General features: G+C 29.6%; 1 protein-coding gene across 1 annotated transcript in view; it reads left to right on the top strand.

Annotated features, from left to right (window-relative positions):
* The window catches only part of LOC122054912 (MYG1 exonuclease-like), a 110,827-nt gene extending 108,342 nt beyond the window's left edge, over nt 1–2,485 (top strand). Inside the window, exon 12 of the mRNA XM_042616328.1 lies at nt 1,941–2,485. Within this exon, the coding sequence (XP_042472262.1) occupies nt 1,941–2,165 (225 nt within the window). The 3' untranslated portion in view covers nt 2,166–2,485. The remainder of the gene's footprint in view (nt 1–1,940) is intronic.
* Nucleotides 2,486–12,261: the final 9,776 nt, after the last annotated feature.

Genomic DNA, 12,261 nt, shown 5'->3' with positions numbered 1-12,261 from the left:
AGCTGTGCCGACGGGTGTCGGGGAGGAACATGCCCCAGTGTGCGTCGACGAGGAACCGTGAGGATGCACAATGTCACGCGCGTGTTGTCGGATGACGGCAGTGGGACGAACTCACGGTTGAGAACACGTGAGTGCGAAGTCGACTGGAAGGACAAGCGACGTCGTTGGGGTTGCGAGTTCGAGGCTGTGAGCTCCTCAGGGAGCGCGTGAATAGGTAAGAGGCAGAAGAAGGCGGTCGACTGTAGAAAACTAGGGATGGCAGTGGAGAATGTGCATGAACAAGCGGCGTTAAAAAGAATAACAGATACCCTAAATTAATTTAACTCTCTATGGCTCTTATACCATGTAATTAGAGATAAAAGATTATCTTTCTTATTGAAGAGTAAGACATATTTATATACAAACTAGGAACCATATTAGAAAATATAATTAGGCTAATTTACAAATTAGCCTAATTAATACATATATATTAACTAATTTATACCAATAATATGGTAATTATTATATACATATATAATAACTAATATATACAAATATGGTAACTAATATATATAGATAATAGTATAGTTCGTCTATTTGTTCCTGGGTGAATGGAAGTACGCTAGGAATAAGATTGCCCTTCTTGATCTGAGATAATAGTTTGAAGTGCACGACCTCCACCATCAATTCTTTTCTTCCAATTTTTAGGCTTCCCATGAATTTTCTAGCATAGTTCCCGCTTGTACCATGAGCGTTTACGATGGTCGCACCATGGTCTTCCAAAACTTTTGCCATCTTTCTTCGCTTCCTCTTGAAAACCTTTAGTAACAAGGGCAGAACTTTCCAAACTCAAGTTAGTAGAGATTGAGACATGCATAACAGTTTGTCAAGCTTCTTTCTCTCGGGACTTCTGAAAATATTTCACGAATCATTGGTAGAGGTGTTTTTCCCCAGATTTGACCTCTTCATCTAGATCTCTTTTTAGTCCCGCTAAGAAAATAAACATCCGATCATTTTCTTGCTGTTTCATAAAACGAACACTCATCAACATAATTTCAAATATTATCATAACATAGATCTAGTTATTGCCACGTCAACTCATTGTAGTAGGAAGTCACATCATGTTCCTCTTCCTTCGCATGGCATAGCCTTGATTTTAGGCTAAAAATTTGTGAAGAGTTCTCTAAATATGAATAAGTGTCTTTAGTTGTCTCCCACACCTCTTTGGCTGTAGGTAGGAACATAAATGAGTTTCCGATAGGGGGCTCCATGGAATTGATTAACCATGCAATAAGTAGCAGATTTTCAGGCTTTAAATCTTGAGTCTCTATCATCGTTTTATCACTTCTCTAATAACATATCCAAGTTTACTTTTTCCTTTTAAAACTGGTGCACAGTTTATGATCATTCTGTGTAGTTCTTCCTATTAAGACGTTGAATATTAACTTGGAGTGAATTAGAGAATATTTCCGTTGAACCATTGAAAGATACTAGTGGGTTTAAATTTGAGTTGACAGTCATTCTTCTAAAAACATTATTGAATCTCTACTCGTGGTGTCGATTAAGGCAGTTTTCCATGTATGTTGATTTTCCATAGAAAATCCTTAGATCAAACCTAGGGCTATGATACTATGAAGAAACCCAAGAATATTGAAGATAAAAAAAAGTAAAGAAGAGGAATTATTATTATTATTTTTTAACAATACATTACATTAATAAATAGAAGATATAAAATAATGAAATAGGAACAGATGAAAGAAAGGAAACATAGAAAAATAGAAATTACTAATATCAAAAATTATTTTATGATTTTCTACGATTCTTTTTGTATGCAATCATTATTTCAAAGATTATTTCTTGATTTTATACAAATTACCCAATTTATTTTTTGAGGAACATAATGCCTTCTAATTGAATCTGTTGTTTGAACAACTGACTGGTATCACATGTTTAAACTGTAGGATGAAAGGAGTGGAAGTTGGAGAGTGCAAGCTGTGTCAGTTTCTCCTGACAGGTTCGAGAGCAGAAAGCCTCTTCCACTATCTTGGAGGGGCTTGAGAGATCAAGAACTTTCAGATAAGTCTGGTATTCCTGGATGTGTTTTTGTTCATATCAGTGGATTCATTGGTGGAAATCAAACTTATCACGGAGCCTTGGCTATGGCAAAAAGGGCTCTCACATCATGATTCTTGTCCCTGATCTCAATCGCATCATCTTTGGAACTTTTATCTAGAAATTGTTACACACCAAGTGGCAGAACGTAGACATTATATAATGCATGAGTTTCTTTGAGATCCCTTAACATGTATTTATTGAGCAGATTATTTTCAGATTTTGTTCAATCTTGTAAAATTGTTCTCTGCTATAGCACATATCAATTAGCCTTTGTAGAGAGGCTTGTTTTAGAACTATATAATTCTCCATGGTTACCTGATTTGTTCTATCAAGATCTTCAATCTTGAAGTAAAACTTTGCTAGTGCAGCAAGACACTTTGTTTGTAGAAAACTGCATGAGAAATTTTGATGTGGAATAAATAGTTGACTGTGGATTAACCTTGAAAACGAACCTATTTGGATCTTCATAAAAGTTCAAATTTTTACTTATCTATAACCGTAATTTGGAAGTTGGTTTATCATTTTCTGTGAAACACTCGTGTGGTTGAGTTTTGTAATTTGGAGTGAGCAATAAAGTATTACTATAGAGGCACTTGTATAGAGAAAATAAATGGATCTTACCGCGAGTTTTTGGACGTGAAATAATTTTTTTTTCAACATAATCTTATTTCAACATGCTTATAGGGTTTAGCATAATTCTCAATATAGCATACCCAAATCTGATACAGGTAGCATTTCTCCAAATCATAGTCAGGACCAATCTAAATGAAAAAAATTAGACCCATTATTTGTATTTTATTTTGTTGAGATACAATAATTATTTACTGTAGTCTCTTTGATTGTAAGAGGTATTTTCGCTTTCAAATCAGTTTTGAAAAGAAGATTTAGATTATTTTTGGGATCAATCCACCTACTCAATCATACGTCGTGAATGTAGAAACCCTAGAGGGAAGCTGAATTTTGTTAAATCTAGTGTGTTTATTTGTGTTTTTAGCTTAATTATGTTAAATCTAGTGTGTTTATTTGTGTTTTTACTCAAGTATTTTTATTGCATTATTCACATTTCGATCGGTATCTGAGTCTGGACATTTTAAATTTTAAAGAATCTAGGTCTTTGATATAAACAGTTAGATCAAATCCATCTAATCTTCATTTAAAGAGTAGGGAAATTAAGTTGAAAATTTTTAATTTTCTATCTTTAAATTAAAATTAACCATTTTTTTGGATTTTATTATTGTTTTATTTCTGCTACTTTCCCAAGAGCTTAAAAAGTCATGGAGCAATTTTTCTTTGATTTCGTGTGAATACAATAATGACTCGTCAAGAAGGACACGACATGGTTCGTCCTCTATTTAATGGAAATGATTTCACAATTCATCGTTCAGAGGAACTTCACTCTACTTATCACGAGCTTAGAGAACCATTGGAATGGGAAAAAAATGAACCTTTGACATTAAGAAGAGGGCGCAAGTTGACACCAAGCCTATAGGGATGGTAATTTTTCCTATGGATTTGGGGTTATGTGAGGAAAACCTGAAACGAAGGTTGGTTCGGGGAGTCTTTTTAGGTATAGATTTGGATTCAGATTTTCAAATCCTTGTAGTTGAATGGGGATGGGTATGAGGATGCTATCCCCATCCTCGAACTTATTCGATGATAATAATAATAATAATAATAATAATAATAATAATAATAATAATAATAATGGAGTTTGATCTTTTCTGCTTATTAAATCATGAATTATTAATGTTATTATATATGTATTGTTTAATTAATATTAGTATTTATATGTCATTGGATTATTGTATTAATGCTTTTATGAAAGATATTGAAAATTAAAAACTTTTTTGGTGAAGTCAATGGATAATGGGTATTTGAAGCGGAGATACAGAGGGGATGGAGATTTAATTCATGTGAAATCGGGAATGGGGATTCTTTAATTAGACAAAACCAAAGATGGGGGAGGAGATAAGGGTTGAGATATAATTCTGGGGCAGATTTGGGGATGACAAATTCCATCGGCCCGTCCCATTGTCATCCCTACAAGGCCATAGAGAAGTTTTCCACCGGTTGCTAGGATAAATCAGAAAGCGCTTGCGGTGAGCAGCCCAGCATCCCTTGCTTACGAGTCTCATTTGGAAGAAAAATTCTTGCAAATGTGCCATAACTGATAATCGAGCCGTAGTTGCTTGGATGATAACTAGGCACTCTGCCACTACATTATAGCTCCGGGGGTAGAAAATTATCAAATATAGTAAGAAAAGTCTGTGAGCCAATTACACAATAATCAAGGACATTCTAAATGGACATCATGCAATCGATCATCAAGTTAAAAATCATGACATAATAAGTTAGGTCTTAAAAATCTTTTCCCGATACATTTTGTAGACATTTATAGTAGATGCGTATAAAATGTACTAGGATTTATCTATAATTAAATTAGATGAATTATTTTATGAACTAGAATTGTATGAACAAATTAATTGGAATTAGAAAAATATTATTTTTTGTTATAGGTCAAACTAGGAATAAGGAGATAAAATCAAAATCATGACTAGAGCTTTAGTCGGAGGAGGAGTTGGAGTCAGACGAAAAGGAGCTGGCCTCGAAAATCATGAACTTGGTCCAAAATTGAGTCGGAGGAAAAGTTGGAGTAAAACGAAAAGGAGTTGGCCTCGAAAATCATGAACTTGGTCCAAAAAAGATAAAGAAAAAGAAGAATTTGACAAAGAAGGATATTGAGAAAGTTATACTAAATAAAAGCAAGCAAACTATTCAAAGCAAAACTAGTAAAGCAAAAGCGGAGGTGATTTGGTATGGATGCAATGAGAAATGACTCTATAAATCAGAGTGCCATAAACTAAAGGATTCAAAAGAGGAGAAGCCCAAGAAACAACAAAGGACGAAGATACTCTAGGCCACTTGAGACTAGTCATATTTAGAAGACTTGGAATCAAACATATCAGGTCAATTTCATGGCATTGATGGCTAAGGAAGATGCAGCTAAGTTTGAGTTAGATCACGGGTCTGAGTCGAATCAAGAGTCCAACCCAGAGTCAGATTCGGAACAACAAGAGTTAGATGATGACATCTCTCTTAGATGATAAATTATATAATGTTTAACTAATAAATTAGCTAAGCCCAAATAATTGATGAGGTCACTCTTTAAGGAGGTAAAAGACGTTAAGGAAGACCAAATATCATTCTTTAAATTATCAAGTTTAATAAGGAATTTTAATTGAAGTTCAAAAACTTGAGAAGAGAATTCTCTCTTGAAAGGTTAAGTCTAAGAGCATAAAGTTATGTTGAAAAAGTTTATGAGTGCGTTTGGTTGAGAGTTATCTTTGATAATCTTAGTAATCTATTTAAGGTTATCAATGAAAATTCTATTTGATTTAGGTAATCAATGATTCCCGAATAATGTTCCATGCCTGACACGTCAGCAAAAAGGATATGTAACCCAGAATCGAAAAATCTCAAAAAGTTGAGATTTTTCTTGATTTCGGAATTAACAAATATTTTTTACTAAAAATACTCTCCGATAAAAGAAAAACGTGGAAAAAAAGAAAAACGTAAAAACATTATATAAAAAACTTTTAAAAAGAAAAAAGACGTAAAAAAAATGTAAAAAAACATTAAAAAGGTAAAAAGTAAAAAAAACATAAAAACGTAAAAAAAATACAAAAATAAAAGTAAAAAAAAGAAAAACATAAAAAACGTAAAAAATGGAAAAGAAATGAAAAAGTAAAATGAAACGGAAAGAAGATAAAAAAACGTGAAAAAAGAAAAAGAAAAAAAATATTAAAGAAAAAGAAAAACGTAAAATTTAAATAAAATAATAATAATGACATGTATGATTAGTTGGTTTTGTGACTGAGAGTAATACAGTAAAATATTAAATTAATTATTCATTAAAATCTTCAAACAAATAAGTTTTTTATTACATTACTTATGTTGAACCAAATAATATTTAATTATATTTTATTCCCCATAAATTTGGTAATGTGATTATCTAGTAATCACATAACTAAGATTATATATGATAACTTGAATCAAATACACCCTAAATCTAGTATCTAGACAGATTTCAATGGGCTCTATACAATAAATCCATAATTCGATACAAGTCAAAAACTAACTATAAGCCGTTTATTTATTTAGTAAATAGACAAGTTAATAGAAATAAAATAGTCAAGACTTGTGTTCCTAAGTCATGTTTGATTAAACAAAATATGACACAACAAGTATTGGATTCATATTGAACAAATTTATTATATAAATTTAGATAGAAATCCTCAGAATTATGATAGCGGAGATAGGAAAAATCTATTTCATAATCATATTAATGAACATCAATCTAGGCAAAGCATTTATATTTTATTTATTTATTCTGTTGATTGCTTTATTATTGATGACTTATTTGATTGTTTATTTATTGTCAATTAATTAAACTATAAATTAATTAATCGTCTAATTTAACTAATCTGTTAATTAATTAAACTCTAAATTATTAATCTATAATTAATTAAATTAATCAGAAAGTTAATTGAATATTAATTAATATATTAAATAATTAAAATGTAAGTTAATTAATCTGTTAATTACTTGAATTATAAATTAATTAATAATTAATTTAATTAATCTATTAATTAATTAAACTGTATTTCATTAATCTGTTAATTAATTAAACTGTAAATTAATTAATCGGTTAATTAATTAAACTGTAAATTAAATAATCTGTAATTAATTTAATTAATTTTTAATTAATTATACTGTATTTAATTAATCTTTTAATTAATTAAACTTAAACCGTAATTTAATTAATCTGCGATTACTTAATTAATCCATTAATTGATTAAACATTAAACAATCAGTTAATTAGTTAAACTTTAAATTAATTAATCTGATAATAAAATAAACTGTAATTTAATTAATTAATCAATCTGTACTATCTGTTTTTAAATTGTAAATTAATTAATCTGTTAATTACTTGAATTATAAATTAATTAATTAGTTAATTACTTGAATTATAAATTACTTAATCTGTTAATTACTTGAATTATAAATTAATTAGTCTTTTAATTAATTTACTTATGAATTAATTAATAATTAATTTAATTAATAGAGACTTGAATTATAAATTAATTAATAATTAATTTAATTATCTATTAATTAATGAAATTGTATTTCATTAATCTGTTAATTAATTAAACTCTAAATTAATTATTCGGTTAATTAATTAAACTTTAAATTAATTAATCTGTAATTAATTTAATTAATTTGTTAATTAATTATACTGTATTTAATTAATCTGTTAATTAATTAAACTTGAACCGTAATTTAATTAATCTGTGATCTAATTAATTAATCCATTAATTGATTAAACATTAATTAATCTGTTAATTAGATAAACTTTAAATTAATTAATCTGATAATAAAATAAACTGTAATTTAATTAATTAATCAATCTGTAATATCTCTATTTAAATTAATCTGTTAATTAATTAAGCTTTAATTTTAATGTGCAACTTAAACTAAACTGTTAGTTAATTAATCTGATGATTAATTAATCAGTAATATAGTTAATATGCTTATTAATTAATCAATTAATAAATTAATATGTTAATTAATTAATCAATTAATTTATTAATCTGTAATTTTATGTTAATTAATTAATCTATTAATTAAATAATCTTTAATCTAATTAATCTGCTAATTAATGAATCTGTTAATATATTAATTAATCTGTAATTCAATTAAACTGTAATTAATTTAATTAATCTGTAACCAAATTAAACCGTAATTAATTAAATTATTCTGTAAACCAATTAAAATCTAATTAATTTAATTCATCTGTAGTCCAATTTAAATTGTAATTAACTTAATTAATCTGTCATTCAATTATATAGTAATTATTTTAATTATTCTAATAATTAATCTGTACTATAAATCTATAAATTAATTAAATTTGTTAATTGAAGTACTCCATTGACTGATAAACAAATATATATTGAGGGTTGTGTTTATAATACTGAGTTACCCAAAATATTAATGTGTAGAATATATACATATATGCAGTAAAAATTAGAGAGAACGGAGGATGCTGAATAGTGGGTGATATAAGACAAGAGATTAACATAAATTTACTAGTTTAAAATTTAAAATTCTAGTAATAATTGCATTTAAAAATAATGATAAATTAAAGATAATTGAGATAGATAATATTAAACTTAAATCTAATTTTATTATTTGAAAGATATGTTTATTTTATAGTTGTTACTCTTTTTATGTAATTATTATTTAAAAATAGAATGAGCCTAGGTTTTATAATAGATTTCTTGAACCTATATCACTACAAGAATATGGATTTATAGTGACAGGAAATGCCGTCATTAAATATTCAAAACCTATCGTAAAATAATTTTAATGACGGAAAATTGTTCGTCATAGACCTTCATTACTGCCCTCCTAGGTAAAGGTAATTAATGACGGTAAAGACACTCCATCATTATTATTATAGCATATTTAGTGATGAAATTATACCGTCATTAAAATTAATTTAAATGATAAAAAATTTCATCATTATACTACCATTTGCCTCTCATTAAATGATATTTTAATGACAATACTTCTCCTCATTATATTATCATTTGCCCCTCACTAAAAATCAATCTAACAATAAAAATTACCCCTCAATAAATCATTAATTACCCTCATTTAAAAATATTTTTAATTTTGATGAAATTTATAATAATTTTTTATATGAATTTGTCGTTATATTAAAAGATGACATTATTAATAAAATATGAATTATAGAACAAGTAATTTTGTTGACAAAATATTTTATATAAGCAACTACATCCATATCTACTCGGAGTACAAAAATATTTGAGGACTATAAATGGTGATCACTTGGTAGTTGCTTCAAAATATAATTTCCTAATCAATCCATCTGATTAAGACAGCTTATTAACTCCGTGCCATCCGTAAAATATAAATAGAAATAATTAATTAAAATAAAGACGTACTCAAATGATTAAATGCCCAAGTCCACTTCATGCATGCTCGTAAATTGAAGCCAATAACAAGAATAATAAAATATAAATAGAAATAATCAATTAAAATAAAGATGTACTCAAATGATTAAATGCCCAAGTCCACTTCATGCATGCCCGTAAATTGAAGCCAATAACAACAAGAATAATAAAAGGTTCGGAAAGCAACAATAACAAGAATAAATTAAATGCCTAGGTCCACTTCATGCGTATTGTTATAATCAACTCTAGTCCACCTATTTGAGTATTACCAAAGTAATGGATTTTGATAATTATATGTTAGAGCAAGCAAAAAAAACAAGAACAAAATAATTTCTACCGAGATACAAGGTTCGAGCTTGATACAAAATTCAGAAAGAAAAATCAATCCATGAGTAGGTGGAATGAGTTTATCACCAAAGAAGACTTTTGAATACTAGCACCACATCGGTTTGCAAGTCTGCTAGTATCAGTTAAAAATAACTTGTTTAGGAGTTGACTTAATAGGCCAGCATTAAAGTGACAAATGAAATGATCCTGTAGCCGAATGGAGTGAAGATGGTGATAATGACGAGAAGTGGTTAATGTATGTACCTACTTAGTTCAGATTGGTGTGAAGGATAGTGGATTCGTTCTTGCCTTGGACTTGAGAATTTTCCTTAAGTTGGCCTTGTATCGTGCATTACATTTTCCTATCAAGTTGCTCATGTGTCGTTCAACAGTAGCTAGCTAGCTGTGTTATGCAACCTCCAAACAACCTTGTTGACTTGATAGGAATGACGAGCGAGCTCGTTTAATGGATTTTGATAATTGTACGCAAGAGCAAGCAATAAAAACAAGAACAAAATAATTATTTCTACCGAGACACAAGGTTCGAGTTCGATACAAAATTCAAAAAGAAAAAATCAATCCATGCTAGTATTCAAACTCACCTTGGTGATAAACTCACCTTCACTAGACATTATAGGTGCATTTGAAGTTGGTTGATTTTCATTCTCAATTTTGGCTAATCTACTTTCAATTTCATCCATGCATCTCTTAAGGTTATTATTTTCTTCTTCCTTCTCATGGAGTTTAGCCTCAAGATCTTTTATATATGCAGTTTGTGAACAATTAAAATGTTTTATTTTCATTCTATCACACCATGTGGCCTAGGCGCGTGACACCGGCGTTGCTCGCGAATATAAATACTCGAAAGTAACAAGTCTCATAAAGTGCATACCAAACCAGTAATAATATAATAAAAATAATGTCTTTATAATCCAAAAGCGAAAGCATACAAATAAAGATAACATGAACTAAAAGGAGAAATCACTTGGACACGACTTCATAACCAGCCCCAAAACATCTCTTGCTCCTTCTTCTCGACTTGTTCCTCGTCTTTATCTAGGGATGGGAGTAAGGGGGTGAGTGCTTGGAAAAACACTCAGTAAGTGGAATCGATAAAATATAGCATTATAGAATACAAAACATAGCAAGACATTCGGAATTCATGATGAAAACATATTTCTTGAAACATGGCAAAAACATAACTTAATTGAAAACATATACTTTTAACAAGACATTCAGAATTCATGACAGAAACATAACTTAATTGAAAATATATACTTTTAGCAAAACATTCAGAATTCATGACAGAAACATAACTTAATCGAAAACATATACTTTTAGCAAGACATTCAGAATTCATGACAGAAACATAACTTAATCGAAAACATTGCAAGACATTCGAAATTCATGACAGAAACATAACTTAATCGAAAACATAGTACTGTTAATCATCTTATTTTCCATGGTATTACTGATCAACCCCCTATATGTAATTCCTCTAAGGGGTGAGGTCATATATCGATTATTATTACCCACTACATCAATGTCATAACTTGTCATATCTTATCATGTTTTCGGAAATTCCCTTTACTGATCAGTCTCCTATATGTAATTCCTCTAAGGGGTGAGACCATATATCGATTATTATTACCCACCGCATCAGGACCATACTTGTCATATCTTATCATATTTTCGAAAATTCCCTTTACCATATCTAACTTGAGTCATAACAGTGCATCTTGGAATAAAAAGAAATGAATTTGCAATATAAAATGATGAAATGTAAACATATTCTGCAACTATACTCAAAACAAAAAGCCCACTTACTTGGTCAGAAACTTCTTTGGTTTTGGATAGAAATTTTACGGGACTTGAACTTGCACTTGTTGATCGAAACTTGGGCATAAACTTACACGAAATGTGGATGTGGCTTGGATGAATTTCTGCAGCACTTGGATAGGAAGTTTTTCAAAGGATTTAAGTGTACCTTTAGGAGACAATGTCTTTGGCTATTTATAGGCCAACCATGGCTAGATGGAGGGTCATCCATTAAAAAGTCTAGGTAAAAGGTCATGACTAGATGAAGGGTCATGGCTAGATGAAAAGTCATCTATTAAAAAGGCTAGGTGAAAGGTCATGGCTAGATGAAAAGTCATTCATTAAAAAGGCTAGTTGAAAGGTCATGGCTAGATGAAAAGTCATCTATTAAAAAGGCTATAGGTGAAAGGTCACCATACCATTACAACTTAGCACATGAAACATAGGCATAGCTAGAATAAGTCCAAGTTACATAAAAGGATTAACACATGACTTATTATGTTATCATGATAAAACCAAAAGAAACATATGCATAAAATTTTAACATATAACTTACTAAGTCATCTTGTTAGAAAGCAAGAAAAGTATAGATATAACTAGAATAAAAATTTAAAACACATAAAATTAACATGTGACTCACAAAATTATCATGATGAAGAGCATAGAAGAAACATATGAGTAACTAGACCCAACATCCGAAATCTCTAAGATCCAAACCTACGCATGACACAAAGTAATCATAAACTTGGGTTCAATTTTATGGTATTAAGATTTCTAGGAGCCAAACCTAACTTAACCTTCAAAGGTATCTCCACTAGTGCCCATCATCATGTCCAAAATCGGGTCTTCACACATTCCACCTATGAAACCAAAGACATGGCTATGGCACTGTGGTATAAAACACTTTTCAACAACCTCAATATGTGAGAGTGATGCATTAGATTGAACAGTCTTCACAATCTCATCCTACAAAGGTCCATCACTC

The sequence above is a fragment of the Zingiber officinale genome, chromosome 3B, assembly GCF_018446385.1.
Source record: "Zingiber officinale cultivar Zhangliang chromosome 3B, Zo_v1.1, whole genome shotgun sequence".
Lineage (NCBI taxonomy): Eukaryota > Viridiplantae > Streptophyta > Magnoliopsida > Zingiberales > Zingiberaceae > Zingiber > Zingiber officinale.
The sequence above is the reverse complement of the archived record's forward strand: the minus strand, read 5'-3'. Positions and strand labels throughout refer to the sequence as shown.